Source organism: Branchiostoma floridae, chromosome 4, assembly GCF_000003815.2.
Source record: "Branchiostoma floridae strain S238N-H82 chromosome 4, Bfl_VNyyK, whole genome shotgun sequence".
NCBI classification, from domain to species: domain Eukaryota; kingdom Metazoa; phylum Chordata; class Leptocardii; order Amphioxiformes; family Branchiostomatidae; genus Branchiostoma; species Branchiostoma floridae.
Genome location: NC_049982.1, coordinates 10564301 through 10582097, shown reverse-complemented (window position 1 = coordinate 10582097; position 17797 = coordinate 10564301). Strand labels below are relative to the sequence as shown.

General features: G+C 41.0%; 1 protein-coding gene across 1 annotated transcript in view; it reads left to right on the top strand.

Annotated features, from left to right (window-relative positions):
- The window catches only part of LOC118413935 (gamma-aminobutyric acid receptor subunit beta-1-like), a 41698-nt gene extending 24108 nt beyond the window's left edge, over positions 1-17590 (top strand). Inside the window, exons 5-12 of the mRNA XM_035817600.1 lie at positions 6701-6921; positions 12072-12154; positions 12397-12534; positions 12936-12941; positions 13093-13245; positions 13696-13913; positions 14196-14414; positions 14592-17590. Of these exons, the coding sequence (XP_035673493.1) occupies positions 6701-6921; positions 12072-12154; positions 12397-12534; positions 12936-12941; positions 13093-13245; positions 13696-13913; positions 14196-14414; positions 14592-14726 (1173 nt within the window). The 3' untranslated portion in view covers positions 14727-17590. The remainder of the gene's footprint in view (positions 1-6700; positions 6922-12071; positions 12155-12396; positions 12535-12935; positions 12942-13092; positions 13246-13695; positions 13914-14195; positions 14415-14591) is intronic.
- The last annotated feature ends 207 nt before the right edge of the window (positions 17591-17797 follow it).

The window sequence follows — 17797 nt, the reverse complement described above, 5'->3', positions numbered from 1 at the left end:
GGAAATAACGATGATGCATCACCCACTACCTCGGTAACATCAGAAGTCCTGTAGGTTAATAGCAAGCTGTAATTCCGCTATCATTCGATCTGATATACCACTTAATCACCATTGATAGGCTACATTACAATTTTGTTCCATGTGCCAAAATGGGATTCAGTTTTCCCTGGCGACATCGTCGGAATTACGACCAATTTCGAGTCAGGATTATGTGGCTCAGTAACAGTCTATTTTTCAAAGGTTACCCATTCGTCATCGCGTTATTTGGGTATTAATTCAATTAGAACACTAAAAGCATCTCTACGTTGACGCAGAATGCACTGATGTTTGCCGAAATTCTGTATGAATAATTAAAATAGGTAAGAATGTAACGCTAGGTGATGTAGACCTAAATATGTAAAGGAATGCAACGGACATCAAAAAGAGAGAGAAATATGAATATTTTGGTATTTACAGTAAGTTCACCATGTATGAATTCTTTTAACCTCTGCTGTATAAATTTCAAAGCGATAATGGCTGCTTGTTCTTGAGATGATAGCTGAAAGAGATTTCTTCATTTAATAGGATATAGCCAAACCTGGTAGGGCAACCGACCACCTCAAGTTGCAAATCACCCTAAAACAGTCCCCTACATCTTTACATAGTTAACCCCACCCTGTCCCCGACTGTCCTCAGCAGCCATGTTTCCTCAGTCCCTTGAGTGGCTACTGAATCCAGGTTTGACTGTATTATTAAACACTAATCGAGCGGACCACTGTCAATCGTTTGTCTTAGCTGGAGGCAACAAGTGTGATAAAACAAGGGTGATATAACGAACAATTTCCTTCAACCTGGAAACAAATGGCGAATATTTGTCAGAATTTCCTCTCGTTTCATCTGATGAATGTGTTCTGTCAGGAATATCCGGCATATTTCAGCATTGTATGGATTGTTTCCACTTCCGTAGAAAATTATTCCATCCAGGGGATGATAATAAAGCGGTTGTCAGCATATTCTGTCCTGTACGTTTGATTAATATTTGCTTCATTTGTTGGCAACACGCGTCGTGCTCGGAATGTTGCCAGACTCTGACTACTGAAACGTTGCATGTCGGAGAGTTTGGCACGGTACGCCGTGCCTGGTACATATTGTCTATGAGAGGGAGTTATGTCTCTGATCAATGAAACATAATAAATACATAATTAAAGGAAAGATAACGCCTTACAGATACTGTTCAAATGAACATCTAAAAGTCACCAGTAAAGTAGACAAAATACCTATAATTATAATTGAAACAGAATGAAAATTTTGTTTACCTATTACAAATTGTAGATATTCTGCAAATTTGTAAAACGTAAGCTCAACATGCACTAGACCACAAATGTTGGAAGCGCATTTATGATTTCCTTATAGCACCGTTGTACGTAACTTTTAATATCTCGGGTACATTAAGGCGACTTACGGAAACTCGAAAAGTTTAAATAGTAGTGTTTTCACTTTGCACATACACAAAGTTTATGGAATCAACTGTCTATGCGAGTACTCTCCAAAAGTCCCCGGTAAAGAAAAAAGTAAATTGATGGTGGCTATTTGAGTCTTACCGCCTAGCCAGTAACTACACAGGATATTGCATGGTGCCCGCGGTAAGCCCGTGATAAGCCACTGAAAGGATATTGCAGAAACTTTAACTTAGTCAATATGCTAACCTTCGTGACACCTTCATGTTAATGATGCAGAAAGGGGCTGTAGTGATGGATACAGTTCACTGAAGGCCTACTTTAAAAGCATGTTGCGAGCTTTCAGGTCATTATGGGTCGCATCTAAAGGCTCTCAATATTCAAGTAGCTCTCTGTCACTCAGCAAAAATGACTTGTAGAGAGTCATATTTGAAGCCGTGTCAAATGTCCCGAGTAACATCGTTGAGTCGAAGATCAATGGTTGTTTGAGGTTGACATCACTTCCCACGTACCCGATGAGAGGGTTGATAAAAACGACTTCCCTGAAGACGCCCTGTTACGAAGTGAGGTTTAGAGTACTGATCCCGTAAAAATCCCGTGAGGTAACTTCAGCCCAGCAGCCAATCCCTGCACATTACATTCTTTTCAGACATAGCCAAACACTTACGTAAGAAAATCCTTGCAATGATCAGGAATGAAACCCATCAGCGAAAGTAGATTTGAATCACCACGGCAGACATAGATCCCAAACGTGGCCTTGCAATTTGTGATTTAGCGTAAATGATTTAACTGAAAAGCAACGACTGAAGTAACAGGATTACAGTAAATACTACTACGCTTCCACCTTATGTGTGAAGCTCAAAAGTAGTTGCAGCTTCCCTCTGCAGAACCCTAACGGTAGGTCTTCACCTCTATTTCACGCTGTGACTCGCGCGGGGAGATGGACTCAAACAGAGTGACCTTCAACGTGTTTACTGCCCAAATAACGAGATTCTCCGGTTAGGTTAAAGATATGGCCAGTGAAGGGTGGTACTTTGGCTAAGCAGCATCGGCTGCAGCAACCCGAATAAGGAGCAACGATGTTAGCTGAACTAGATAACGTCTTTATAGGACCTGCAGGTCAGTGTTTGGTAGATTTTCAACACATGTTTAATGGCATTGGGGTGAGCATTTTCCCTGACGTGTTGTGAATGTAAGCGACATACACGGATAGACAAATTATCATAATAGACTCATCTACACCGATTTCTATACAAGCAGCTGATGGTTTCCTCTATCTCCCTCTATGCAATGTACTTTAATAAACGGGAGGAGGGCAAAACGGACAGTGGCGTGTTTGTGAATAAGTCTGCTACTTTTAGAGTTGATTATGATTTGCAGCAAAATAATGACTTCCAACTTCTTCATACGTATCTCCGACTGCCCCTGTCCATCATGATCTCCCTCCTGACCGCGGGATCGCGTGAGACCGCGCAGCGCAGCGGGAGCGTGTTTTGCTCAGGACCGAGAGGTCTCGAGTTCGAATCCTGCCGTATCACACCCGAGCCACACCCCACCACACGTGCGATTGTGCAAATCATTCCGCATAGAGTTGGTGATTCTCTACAAATGACGTATCAGTCACTAATGTAGATCTGTATCAAGCCAAATCAAACCAAACCCTCCTGGTCCGTCCCTCCTGCTGCTTTACGACACATCCAGTCCATTGTAATAACGCGGGATAGCGCGCGATAACGACAATGATAACGCTATGTAGGGGATTATCCAATTTGTCGTACAAGCTTTTCAATAGCACTTCATGGCTATCGGCACAGATGGCCATGTGGACAATTTAGCCCCTTTCATTTTTATTTTACGAGTATTGTCCACTTGGGACAAGCCTTCAACGATTTTGCATTCAACAAACTGGGTCGGTTTGAGAAATGATTAGGTCTTCACCAGAGAACTTGGATTGCTCGATATTTTGTGATGGAATTTTGTGATGAACTTTTGTCCACGATATAAGTATATTCGAGCCCTTCCCCATTGCCCTACAGAATTATAATCCAATTCTTTTTTTATTTCTTATTTATCATATCTATCATTAAGGTAATCTGTCTAGTAATTTGCCATTAGTGCACATAATGTCGCATTTTGACCACTTTTCACCACGGACACACTGTCCTGAGCAGATCCCATTGTCTCCAGTCAACAGACATTGTCTCCAGTTCATTCCTCAAGAATAGATTGTCTCAACACAACGGGGTTCTCACAGATAAAAGTAAAGCTCCATGGCGTCACAGACAGCCAAATGGCACACTCAGATAATCTGCCCACTGCAATAAAGTAAGGAATTCTGAGCTAAAGTACCAGAAACGCATGGCAAGGATAAACCCTCGAGTCATATCGATTTCCGTGGGCAGGTTTATAGATATTGACACATACATGTATAAGCACTAAGTTTTTACAGCTTTGCTGACATTACTCTATTGGTGACAAATATCCACGACATGGAAGGATGCATGACCACTCTCCGATATAAGATCATGAACATGCATGGACAATGCGTTCCAAGCAGTAGCTTGGGGCGAGAACTAGTATGTTGTATTGATTGAGAAGAGATATGATTGACAAGTAGAGGATGAATGGGCTGGTCTGAAGGATGTAACACGATGTACCTCTGTCACCCCTGGTCAGCGCTAATGCATGTAGTGGATTAGAGTGGATTGGATACAGGGCATGCATCAATGCAGGTCGATATAGTGGCGGGATCACTCTGTCCACACCAGTAACGGCACCAGCGGGCTATCGCTAAATGAACCAAATGAAGTCTATTTGTGTCCACTTTATTGGAATGTCGAAATGTTTCGAGCGATGCGCAGATGTGCGGCGAATCTTCAATGCGTGTGAGGAAACCAAAGCTTGCACAGCTGCAGTAGGGAGCTTCGAGTTGGCTGGCCCGAGATTCTCCGCAGACATGAGTTGGATAAAGCTGCTCGTAGAAGATTTATGACCGTTAAAGTTGCGATTCGAACATTTCATGGCTTTGCATCTCAGCATACTCCATTTTGTTTTCTTTGTCAGATCGATACCCAACTTGTCATTTTTGCTTGTCCAAGGCATATCATAATCACTTTACAGACGCTAGCAGGCGATATCCTTCACCGTTAGTGAGACTCAGTGACAAAGACGCTTCCACGAAAGGAGGAAATCTTGGACGTACATTTTGTCATCTCAGGAGTCGTGTTTACTTGTAACTTTACAATGTACACATAGATATCGACTTTCTTTTGGCTACAAATGACATATAGCACTCTTTGAAAAGGTAGATTTATCTGTGTGTAGACTCATTTATTTAGGTACCATCAATCTGCAGTTTTTTTCCTGTCTATCCATATGCAGCCATTGTTCTCAGTAGGGCTGGGTACCGGTACAGAAACTTCATGTCCAGGTCCGGTTCAGGTTCAGAGGATCAGGTCCAGGTCCGGACCTGAACCTGGACCTGATTCAGTCTGAATCATACCAATGGTCCATTTTACGACAAAGAAATCAGTTTGGTGGAGTATTAGACTCACACTGGTGTTTTAAAATCCTACAACGCTAACTGCACCTGTACAATTGACTGTAAAACTTGGTAGAAATGACTATTAACTATAATCTGCTTCGCTCTTGTTATTTTCTTCCGCCTGCAAGCGCTAAAACGTGTGAATGCCTGATCAAATAATCTGTTAATTTTCTAAAAGGTCCAATATCCGGTCCACCTACTTTTTTCAGGTCCGGTTTTTCAGGACCGGTCCAATAAGAAAAACCGGTTTTGTACCGGTACACTGTACCGATACCCAGCCCTAGTTCTCAGAGTCTAGCCATCAACATTGAAGCACGCAAGCAGACGTTCTCACAATGCGGTATCACCAGTGATGTTCGTCTGCCATTGCGGGCGTGTCGACAGTGTTTAGAACATCAATTCATTTTGTTTCTTCATGCATTCCCAACAAAGTAAGGCAATAGATGAGAGGTCCAGCCCTGCTACTTTATCTCCGTTACCGAAGATGAATCGCAGGGGTCTGATGGTAGTTGCCTGCTGATGCCTTGGGCGTTCGAATCACTTGAAGCAGCATGCATAAACCAGGGGAATCCGCCATTTGAACGCTTCTATCGTTCATAGGGTGATTGTAATATTGAGGAACCGAATATCTATGTCGATCCATACCCACTAGCAGTGGAACTATCTAAATCAATAGTAAAACGAAGCGTATGAGTGAGAATAAATGAGAGAGAATGTTCAAGATGAATATTTACATTGGGAAGTTTGAAATATAATTGCCTGTATCGTTGAGAGTTTCAAAATACTTTTTAAGATATGCTAGTTTGATGACGGCATTGAAATTCCACTTTTCCTGCTCATGACTGGCCGGTTCCGAACTTTAACACTCTCTCTTGTAGCTGACAAAAATGATTTATGGGGACCTTTAGCTCCAATTTACAATCGAAAAGGTTTAATAAGGTTGGATTTAGCACACGCATGGGTCAGGGTCAAGGAGTATAAATCTGATCCGGCTCCTCGGAATCCATCTAATGGTCCGTTTTGTCGATGATGAAAAGATGTGGAACGCCCTAGGAGGGCTTGGAAACCTCCACACACAAATTTGCCATTGAATTGATTTGTGTGTAACCTGAGCAGCAAAGTATGTACGACAGATGCCAACAAGACCAAGCAAGCATTTATCCAACATAGAGATCATTCGCATCTATATGTATGTAATTTACAGTGGCAGCAATACATGTTTTAGAGCAGAGCTCCACATACCCCAGTTATTCTTAGATGTCAAAGCAGGTTGGAATTCTGAACGCCAACAACTTTCATGGACGTGACAGTAGTACTGATTCTTTCTGCGCAAAATCTACACAAAACATACACACAGAAAGTTATGCCTTGTTGTGAACCAACAGAATTTTGGTCATCTAGCTACAGCAAGAACCAAATATAGTCCACACGTATTAAATCAAACTGTGTTTTGTAAATTACCAGTAACAGCTGAGTTAGAGTGGAGATTATAATTAGCTTCGATACGCATTTCATAATTTGACATAGGATCACTCTGTATCTGATGATAGTCTTGACTATTCTATGCTACAAACTTACAGGGTTCTGCCTTCTTACTTTTCAGTGTCATTTTCTTGCACATTCAAATATCTTCCTCCCTAGCATGTTGGAAATGATCACCTCACATAGGTACTAGGTGTGTCTATGCAAGTTGGTTGACTCTTTTCTTCTGTGTATTCAGGATTACACCATTACTGTCTTCCTACGCCAGTATTGGAAAGATGAACGCCTGGCATTTTCCAATGCCAAAAAGAGTCTAAGTCTTGACGGACGTCTTGCCGAGAAGCTCTGGGTCCCCGACACGTTCATTCCCAACGCAAAAGAGTCCTTCATGCACAAGGTTACAGTGGACAACCGCTTGATTCGGCTCGACCCCGACGGAGGGATACTTTACGGAATGAGGTTAGTTATACCCTCTCCACTAGGACGGCGCTCTCGCCGCGCTTTCTCTGCGACCTAAAATTTGACAGAACGCTCAACGAATTGTATAGAAAGGAAACGAATTTGTTTTACACTTTGTGTGTTTTGTTGTTCCCTAAGTCACACTTTTACATGCTGTATGATATACCCAGTATGAAATAAAAGGCTACACATATGAATCCTATTAAGCTCACAGTGAGAGCGCAACGCGATCGCCGTCTAGTGAAAAGGGGGCCCTAGACACAGTTGGTTATGACTCCCTGTGACTTATGATATCAATACGTATGAAATTTAATATTGCCCTCTACACTTTCACAAACCCTCAGGTGCCTGCGCAGGTGCCATTCGAGCATTTTGAACATTTTTAATCCGAAAAAATTCCCTCGGTGACTTTCAGTTAACATCTACTATAGATGTCAGTTAACATCTACTATAACGCAATTTTTGCATGGACTATGATAATGTGCAAGAAATACCGACGTCACAGTTTATCATGTCGCTTTTTAGATGTTAATGTAGCAGCCAAGCAGTACTTACAGTAGTTTACTCGGGTCTACCGAAAGTGCGAAAAGGGACGAAAAGGGACGAAAAGGGACGAGGAGGGACGAAGAGGGACGAAAAGGGACGAAAAGGGACGAAGAGGGACGAAAAGGGACGAAAAGGGACGAAGAGGGACGAAAAGGAACGAAAAGGATCGAAAAGGTGCGAAAAGGAACGAAGTATGAAGCAAATCCAAATAAAATCGATGGTAATATTAGGAAAAGGTAAACTGTGATCGGCAAATGCATTTTGCGGCTTGTTCCACGAAATTCCTATAGCAATGGTTCAATGGAGGAATGAATATTGATGAGACCTATCTATGCATATCTATGTTCATGTACGTGTTAATGTCGTTATAACATTCCTTAGAATATCCATATTACATTTATATTATAAAATTTCACAAGAAGAAATGGATTATGTCGAGAACGATTGCGCATATTTTATCATAAAAAGCCATGCTATGTGGATATAGTTGTTAAAAAAATGCAATGATAGCAAAGTTACAAGTATATGTATTGCACAATTTGTAAGAACTTGACCTTAGAGAAATATAGGTCGCATGTTCGAACCCAGGGAAGTCGACGATCGGAAGTTCGAGCCCAGCATGTTGGGAATTATTTTTCCTTCCTTTTTTTTCACACTTTCATTAATATTAATACAACGCCTTAAATTTGTTTTGCAACCAGGACATCTAAACCCGGCATTGGGATTTTTTATCATCAGCGAGGGCCTGATGTCGGTCGCAAGAGGCAGAAATCTATTTGTATTGAATATGACGGAAAATTGTTGACAGAAATTGTATTTACCAATATCCTTTGCACAAATTTCTCACGTTGGCACCTTTCTTCCCGCCAAAATGATGAATACTCATGGTACAACTTGATGAAATCTCTTTGGTACAATGTATATATGTCTCTCCTTTTACAGCTTTTCTTTCGTTGTGAACGAGCGAGAAGATATGTCTCCAGTCTCCAGAAAACCATGTTGTTGGCCCTGTTAAAAGGAGCTGTCATGCTCGTGGGGCAGCAGTTTATTAGCATATCTTTCCTGACCGGATTTCGCGGGTCATTTGTATGCGGCGCTCCCCTCTAGGGAGAATAAAAGCCACCCAAATACAACAACAACGTTACAATCTTGCCTCATCCTGAAAATGTATAATAATCGATATTCATCTACCACCCAATGAATTTTAGTCCTTACTTTCTTATCTCAGTTCCGTTTCTTTGTATTTCGCAGATCTTCAAAGAATAATTTAGCCACACAAAAACAACAGCCTGAAACAGCGCTGTAAAAATTTGATAATGTCAAATTCTCGGTAAAATAAAACACGTTTCATAGGCTTCTAACGCCCGCAGTACCGATTCCTTATATTCTCATTGATTTTATTTAAGTTTGCTTCATACTCCATTCCTTTTCGCTCCTTTTCGTTCCTTTTCGTTCCTTTTCGTTCCTTTTCGTTCCTTTTCGCACTTTCGGTACACCGGTTTACTCTTTGTACGTAGACGTCCGGGTGGACACCCTAGGCTTTGACGCCAGGCGCACTCATTTGCAACCCACCTTCTTCCGTCTGAGATTACTATAATACACTCGCTATGCCATTCTGAGGCCTTTTCGTTGAGTCGGCATTGGTCTTAGTATTACCCACTAGTCCTCCCACCCACTCGTTTTTATTCTACATAACGTGATGTTTTAACATGTTATGTATGAATGTCAGTTCACTGTCTATGTTTTAGATGTACCATGGCCTGAAGGAATGAATGAGCGAATGAAGCAACGAAGCAATGTATTTGTTTGTATAATGCATGTACGTCAATGACCAACGAAAAAATCTTAAGTATATACTAAAGTATATACATGAATATGCATATATGCATTACTGAAGAAAACATAATGGGGTCCGTTTGCACCACGTTCGGTCATTTTAGTCGCAAAAATGCTGGGGTGTATGAGGGTTAACGTTCACATTTGAGTTACCTGCTTGAGGTCATTTTGCTTGTAGAAGTTAATACCAGAATCTAGTAAACCTGACACGGCATATACACCTGTGGACTGGAAGCGTGAGATTGAACATATGTCGTAAAATTGATAAAATCAGACCACTTCCATCCAACTGAAGATGAAGTAGAGCCGGTTTAACCAACCGAAACGAAAATCTATAAGTCCTGATGACATATCTGCTCAACTTAGCTGAATGTTAACACCTGAATGGGATTTGTCATGCACGTTGATTGAAAGGCTCCTCTGGCCCCTTGAAAAGTCCCATGCGGCCGTAGATGGGTTGTTTGGATTATCAGCTCCTCTAATGAAATGATGAATGTCGTAAAATTAATCAATAGCTAAGTAGTTGGGGCCCTATTCATGCTATATGTTTAGTGACCTGATAACAACGAGGGATCTTATTGATTTGGAGTAAAATCATTGCCCTGTGAATTATACATGTACGTGATAGTGACCATGATGGGTGGGCTGTTCGTTTTTACTGTATTCTTTGGACATCAAGGATGATGATCCCCTTTAACTGCGCGTGTTTGACTCTGAAATCGAACAGTCTAGCGTGAAGCATCTCCGACTCCTGGATCCCAGCAGACGCACATTCCTAACGAAGCGTGAAATAGAGTAACCTGGTGGCCTGTAAAGCACATCACATATGTGCTAATCACGCCATGATGGCTGCAGGATGCACTCCTGAAGATGGATCAGCCTCATAGAATTTAGTACAGTGCGCTGAGCTCGAGAATCATAAAGTTTGTTCTAACGGGGATGGGCCAATATTCAGTCTCATTCTCATTACAAATTTGCATCGAATGACGTGTTGCTTGTGTTTAGCTTCTGATGACGATGGTAATAGATCCTTAAGAGAGGAGAATGTTAGTAGATTATTTGTTGTATCAAAGGATAAACTTTCGACATATGTAAGACCGCTAGGCAGATGCAAAGACAGATGGTTACCACCGGACTTTCTTAGATATTCACAAGACTCCTTGGGAATGGTGGAAAAACCAGGGGTAACGGGTGACCTTTTAAAACAATTAGAAGACGTGAAAAGTTGTTCTGTCCACCTTCCTTTGAGTCCTGTTGTAATTTCACGTACGATTTCTTTCTAATTGGGTTTCAAGTAGGATTGAAGAGAAAGACGTTGGCGGCGTGAGACGATAAAGATTAAGCTTTTGAGCACAGCAGAGTTAAGGCGGAGTTAATGCTTAGGATGGAGGTGACTGCGTGAGCGCCATTTCTGGCGGTTTGCCGGCAAGTACAAATTGCAATTCCTCGGCTCGTTCACAGGACAAAGCTTCCATAGCTGCTAGACATGTAGTCTGATAGGCAACATGGCTAAATCGTAACGCCACACTTTGATCGGACACTGTACATGACTTTCAACTAGTTCCGCAACATTCATGAAAGAACTGAGGGCTTTTTGATTTGTGTGTGTGATTTCAATCGTGTAGGTTAGAAACGCGGAGAGAATAGATGTCGCCTTGCAAAGTATTTGGAATATATAAAGTTTGCCTATTGGGATACATATGAGTATCCGAGTGGAAGATACCTTAAAGAAGCTAACATTCAAATAATCATTGTAGTTGTAAGGAAAGTTGGGACAGATACGATGTCTATAAAGTCAATATGTTCTAGCTGTGTGAGAGAGCTGTGTGAACTTACTATCAAGCCATTTATGACGATGGATTGTGAAATTTCGCTCGTCGATTTTGGAGAAGTGTTTTTTCAAGGCGCCAAGATGTACCATGTTGACTGGTTTTATAAACTAGAATGACATCTAAAGGGGCGGATGATCTAACAATGGTTGGGCGAGCTGTCTTCACTTCCAGCCCTAATCGGCGCACTGATAGCGCACAGATTGCACTGCTATAAATGGTGGCCCTCAGCAGGCGCGGCAGCTCGATGCATGCTCCATTAACCTCCTGACTAATTACCGCAGGAATTTATCTCTTACGCACTGCAGTAACCAGATGATTCATCGATTGTTCTGCACCACTGGTCTGTATGGTTTGTGTTCCACCCACTAATGATATACGTCTGTTCCACTCTTTGTGCCCTGAATTGTGCGTGATTGACGTTCAAAGATTATTTTACACCTCCAAGGGTATTATATGACATGTTTCAATGATATACCAATTTACGGGTTACAGATAACGTATGGTAGCTGTTACACACACGGAGGCAAGGCCAACTGGCATTGGCAGCCAGTAACTCAACGTTGGCATCATTCTTAAAGTGCCACGCAAAATTATCATGGACTACGCCTTCAATATTCATTCGGTATCACAGCTTCTCCGGCTAACGTAACGTCATAGCTAGTGTATGTCATAGCTAGCAGACGTTCTTTGTAACCCGTTAATTTGTATATCATTAAAAACTGTCATTTAAGGCCGGTGGAGGTGTAAAGGACTGTGTTATCGATGATATTGCCCTTTTCATCCCCAAAAAGCCGTCTGCTATGCTACCTCTGACTGAAGAATTCTGTTGATATGGACGGTCGAACACACTATGATTAACTCAGTGAACTATAATTGTACCGTACTTATAAGTTTATTCGATACATCATCAATGGCAACTGTTTCATTGTTTTCTAGGATCACGGCACGAGCTGCATGTGACATGGATTTGAAGAAGTATCCGATGGACTCACAAAACTGTACCCTGGAATTTGAAAGCTGTAAGTAACATTCATCGAAGAAGGTTATAAGGACCAGGTAATAACTTAAAGATACACCAACTAGCAATTACTCAAGCAACTGGATATGATTTTGTAAGTAACATTCATTAGAGTAGAAAACAGTAACTGTAGTTCTATATAATTGTCTGAAACAAGAAAATTACCTGAACAAATTGCATGTTAACAGTCTACGAAGTTTCTCTAATCTTAAACATGTTCGCCTAACTCTGTTCCATTCTTAGATGGATACAAAACGGACGATATCGTGTTTCGCTGGAAGGACGGGAATGCGTCCATCTACGGCGTGGAGAGTCTGAAGTTACAACAGTTCCTCATCGGGGAATATAACGTCATAGAGGGGACGTCCAGATACGAGTCAGGTCTGTACTGTACACACAAGAGCCTGGGTGTCTTAGCAAAAATTATGTAGAATGTATGGAATGAATAAAGAAATTTATCGTACATATATACCCACTTGGGTTTACGAACACGTCGCAAAAAAAAAGAATAGTTTCAGACTTTTCATTAATGTCTCGTTGAGAGGAGGATGACTCTAAAGTGCCATTTTTCATTATACATTGTCATGTGACTCAGCTCACTGATACATGTCGATAAGTACAGTTTGTTAATTTCATCGTACACAGAGGGAAATGTCAAAATACATACATGTATTGTTAGCAATGCTTTGTAAACACAGAACAAATACTTTTCAGCAATGTTGAGTTCTAATCAGTGATGTCCATTTTCCCTTGCCCCCCTCCCCCGGCTTCTGTTGGAACAGAGGAAGGTGAGCAAATCTGTTGATATGATGAGTAGTGTGTTTTCCCATCTTTGACTTAAAAGATTCTTGCATTCATGATTTTCAAACAATTATCTCAACTAACTGTAACAATTACATTATAAGTCTTACACGGATATTTTTCTATCCCCTGATACAGGAGAACATTCCAACGTTCGCTTCTGCTTCAAGCTGCACCGCCAGGCTTTCTACTTCATCTTCCAGACGTACCTCCCGGCCACCTTACTGGTGGTGCTGTCATGGGTCTCCTTCTGGATCAATTCAGAAGCAGTGCCCGCCAGAGTCGCTCTTGGTAAGTCTTAGATCTTGTTCAGCAGCTTTACTAGTAGTACTGTAAAGTTACTAATTTGCCGACCCTCTCAAATGAAGACGTGTATTCATTGCTACTGACAAGGAGCGGTCTGTATACTATTAGTGACTTTGTCTCTTTTCATGCAGTTTGTGGAAAATGATGGGAAATTAAACATTATTAAAGCAAAAGCTTAGGCCAAGACTAGACTATGATCTTCATGCTTACAGGCACTGTGTTGATGGGTGAACGGATTCTGATATAGATAAGTTCAATAATTGCGTGTTCTGTTGTTTATCCTCAGTTGTAAAATGAATGCCACACAAGGAGTCAGGACAGATGTAACTGTAACTGCTTCGAAGTCTGGTGTTGTGACCACCCTACCAATACAGATAAAGAATATCCAAGTATTGCAAGCTGTATCTGATTATAGTTTCTTTTTGAAAACGTCAGGTATCACCACCGTTTTGACGATGACCACGCTAATCAGCGGCGCCCGAGCCACCATGCCTAAAATCTCTTACATCAAGGCCATCGACGTCTACTTGATCACGTGTTTCCTGTTCACCTTCGCCGCGCTGGTGGAGTACGCAGCCGTCAACTTCCGGTCGTCCCGAGTCAAGAAAAGGAAGGTGTCGGTGCCCGTGCCAGAGCCAGTCAGCTTCATGGAGGTGACATGACATTGGAATTGTTTCAGATAAATTTCCATAAAGCTTTATATTAAGTAGATCAATACCTTACATACCATTTAATACACAACGTTAGTATTTAGTTAAATGATTATCACAAATCACATTGCTTTCCCATTAAACATTCACAGTGTCACAGATTCAGTATAGCACGCATTTCAATAAATGGTCCTGTCGCTAAATGATAGGCCATCGTGCATGAGGATCGCTCTCGATATGAGTCACATTAATGATGACTTACACGGCTATTTATTGTTCTATTAGGAAAGCGAGGTGGTTAGCATGAAGAAACTGAATAATGACGGAGCAGACACTGAATCAAGGGTCCATACAATCCTGGACATCGATGTGGACAATGGCAACGTTGGGAGCAAGAAAGTACAAGTCGACACGGTCATATCTGAGGAGGAAGGGGATCCTCCCAAAAAGACGGGCCTTAGCTTCCGGAACGGAATGCGTTCGTTCATGAGACAAGTGTCACAGGTGCGACCTCTTTCTCATTTCTGCTTCATTCACAATGCTTACAGGCTGAAATTTATGTGCATGTTGTTAAGTGCTGTTTTCAACACCTTACATATCTGTATCTATGAAGACTGGGATTACTATCTGCAGCCCATACGTACAAACAAATGCTCTTATGTTTCACGTTGTATATTTCAGGTACCTCTGAGGGGAGGTGTCGCTGTGATTGACAAGTACTCCCGATGGCTCTTCCCAATAAGTTACTCTCTTTTTAATATTTTCTACTACGTCTACTACAACGAACCGTGGGTAAAATGGACCTCACCAAACTGAGGCGTTTCTCGCCGTTCTGGATGGACTAAAACCGAAGCAAGGATCCTCTCAGTCCGCACGCCCGGCTGGTCAGGACTAAGTACAAGGCGTTAAGTAAACTCGGATAAGGTTGATTGTAAATAGAAGCTCTTCTACGTGGGTAACGGATCGCGACATACATATAACATTCATTTGGCGTCTGAGTGACCTAAATTGTGTTAAAGAAGCACTAAACTCCAGACGGGGTGTTATTTTCCAATAGATAATGTATCAATGAATACATAATCAGGACAAGTTTGCAAAAGTCCACTTTTGGTGAATAACGCGAGGCGTGTTTGTAAAACAAACATGACACCCACTTAACCAATGCAGACCCTACTCGTATATTCCCTATAAGTACAGTAGAGACTCTGACGTAATGTTATTTTCGCCATAAATAAAGGGCAATACGCACACCAAAAGGGACAAATTTTCCTAGAGTACATATATCAAGAAGAGTTTTTTCATTACCGTTGAAATTAGTTTTGTAACCTAACGTTTGCCATACGTTGTCGGGGACATTATAAGTCATAGTACATTGGGGTGTTAAGCAGAATACTGAATGCTTTCCGATGCGCGTGGGACTGCTTTTTTCGTAAACTGTAAAGTACCCAGAGTCGAGGACTCCTTTAAGGCTACGTATACAACATAAAAATTCACCATTAGTGTCTGTTTACCTATTCAAACGTGACTGGACTGTTTTTCTCATTGTACACGAACTAAAATCTGTCGGGAACAATCGTCTATGCGATTAGTTACTCTTCTAATTAACTTATTTCTGTTGCCTTACCCCCAAATTCTATGGCATTAATCTGCATGAATTCATGAATCAGAAATGACTTGTTTATAAAACACTGAACGATAGGCAAGCCATAAAATGAACATGACGGGGACAGCACAGAGAAGGGCGACGAATCGATCTAGATTACCCATATCTATAAATTTGGTAGTTTGTTTGTTCACCTGTTTGTTTGTTTGGTTGGTTGGTTTATTTAGTACTCGCTATGTAACATTGTTACTGCCGAAAGACTCGTTAGTAAGATGCCCTGTAAGTACATGTTATTGTAGTGCTAATGAGTATTGACTAGGTTTCAAAAGAATTTATAGATTGCATCTGTCTACCTAATTCATATCGTCAGTACCATTAGCTAATAACCACTAGATGTTTCTCCCACGTGGTACATGTGGTCCTCGTTCTTTTATGAAGGGAAATGATGAGACATGTCTTCTGAAACCGACAGAAATTATTTGATTTCTTAAAGAGTATGGCCAATAGGAAAATTGATATCACTGCCGGATATACTCATTCGGCACTTCGGCACTGTTCATTAAGTCTCATTGTACATGAAACCCTCTATCTAATGAGTCGTGTGCCATTTGTTTCATACAACGTTATGTTTTATGCAGGGCCGGAATATTAGGGATATGTGGCTTTTTGCAAATGTAGCAGTTTCCAAGGCATGATTTTATTTTTGCACATCTTTCTAGAGTAGTTCAGTCAAGCAGCTTTGTGCAGTAATAACTGAGGAAAATAGTCCTCAAATGTACTCGGCACATTTGTAAACCAAATTTAAGAAACATTTCCTTGTATATACGGTTGTAGATCCAACTGAGATGTTTGACCCACGATTGTGTGCACGAATAAGGATGTACGATGTACGTTATAGCTCTAGGTGTACAATTTCCGGGACTGAACCCACGTATGTAATACTTATTAACTGTGCCATTATGTACATAAGACATTTGTGCCCTTAAGGTTCAGTACTGTGCCTATCACTGTTTAGTAGAAAACATCGTAAATTCATTGATATAATACAGAATGGGTTGTAAGTAATTCGATGGCTACTCAGGAGCTACGCTGTGCAGACACATCATGTAAATGTTTTATTATACAAAGATATGGCCTTGACAGTAGATACAACATAAGCATACAAGTGAGTTTACGATAGAGCACAACATGTTAAGTACAAGACGCTTGATCTACGGCTAGGGATCGTTTGTATACACGTACCCCTTGTATTAAAAAGATGTAAGTGACTCGGTAATACAAAAACGTTAGGAAGAAAGGGAGCCCTTTATATCACTGTAAGATAGTGAAGTGGTAATCAACACTATGTACACATCCTTTTAAGCAAAATTGTGCTAAATTGTAGGGCCATTTTATTTAAAAGATTCATAGATTAATTTTTACATCTGACAATGAAATGACCATGGAGGAATGCCAAATTCCATTTTGCCAAGTGTCAACTTCCTTTACCAAATCCAATGGTAACGTGGATGAGCACACTAGCCCTATGCCATGCAGTACCAATGGCAGCCGCAAGTGGGCAGCTTTATAACGTCTCACAGTTCAAAACAATTTACATTCAACTGTGACCTAGAAGAGCAGTATGACCCTGTTCCATGCAGTGTAAATGGCAACCGCTAGCTGGCGTAAATTACAGACCAACTATAAACAATACTGTAATAGAAATGCCTTATGTAGGCCAATCAGATTTGATTGACAACTGTAGATACCATATTTACTTATTTTCCTTCTCGAGCAAACTATATCCAAATATAATGTGTTTGTTGTATATGTTTTTATCATATACGCTATGTTTGAATTCCATAGCGCTACACATTGGGCATCAGCAACGCAGAAACATTGCCGGCCAGACACAAATATGTTAATCCATTACATTGAAATATGTAGGAAAAACGAACACAAGTAGCATTAACTGTGTGGTATACGCACCACATCTGATATGTACATACCTGTAGATCTCTTCGCATGTACAAGCTAGGCAATAACAGTTAAATGTATCTTGATATCTATGAATTAAGCTTATATACAGAAAAATAAATTGAATCCCCTGTACCTATTCATTTGTTTCCGTGCTTTATGAATCTGCTCCAAATCTCAGGGCATCACACGTAATTTAGCAAAGTCAATATGTTTTGAGTTTCATGTTTCATTTTGAAATCCTTGTTATTCCAGTTCAGATTCTACACAATCAGAGGTCAAATTTCCGGCGTAAGTCTTTCTAACTGCCCCGCCTCCTCATGCTCGA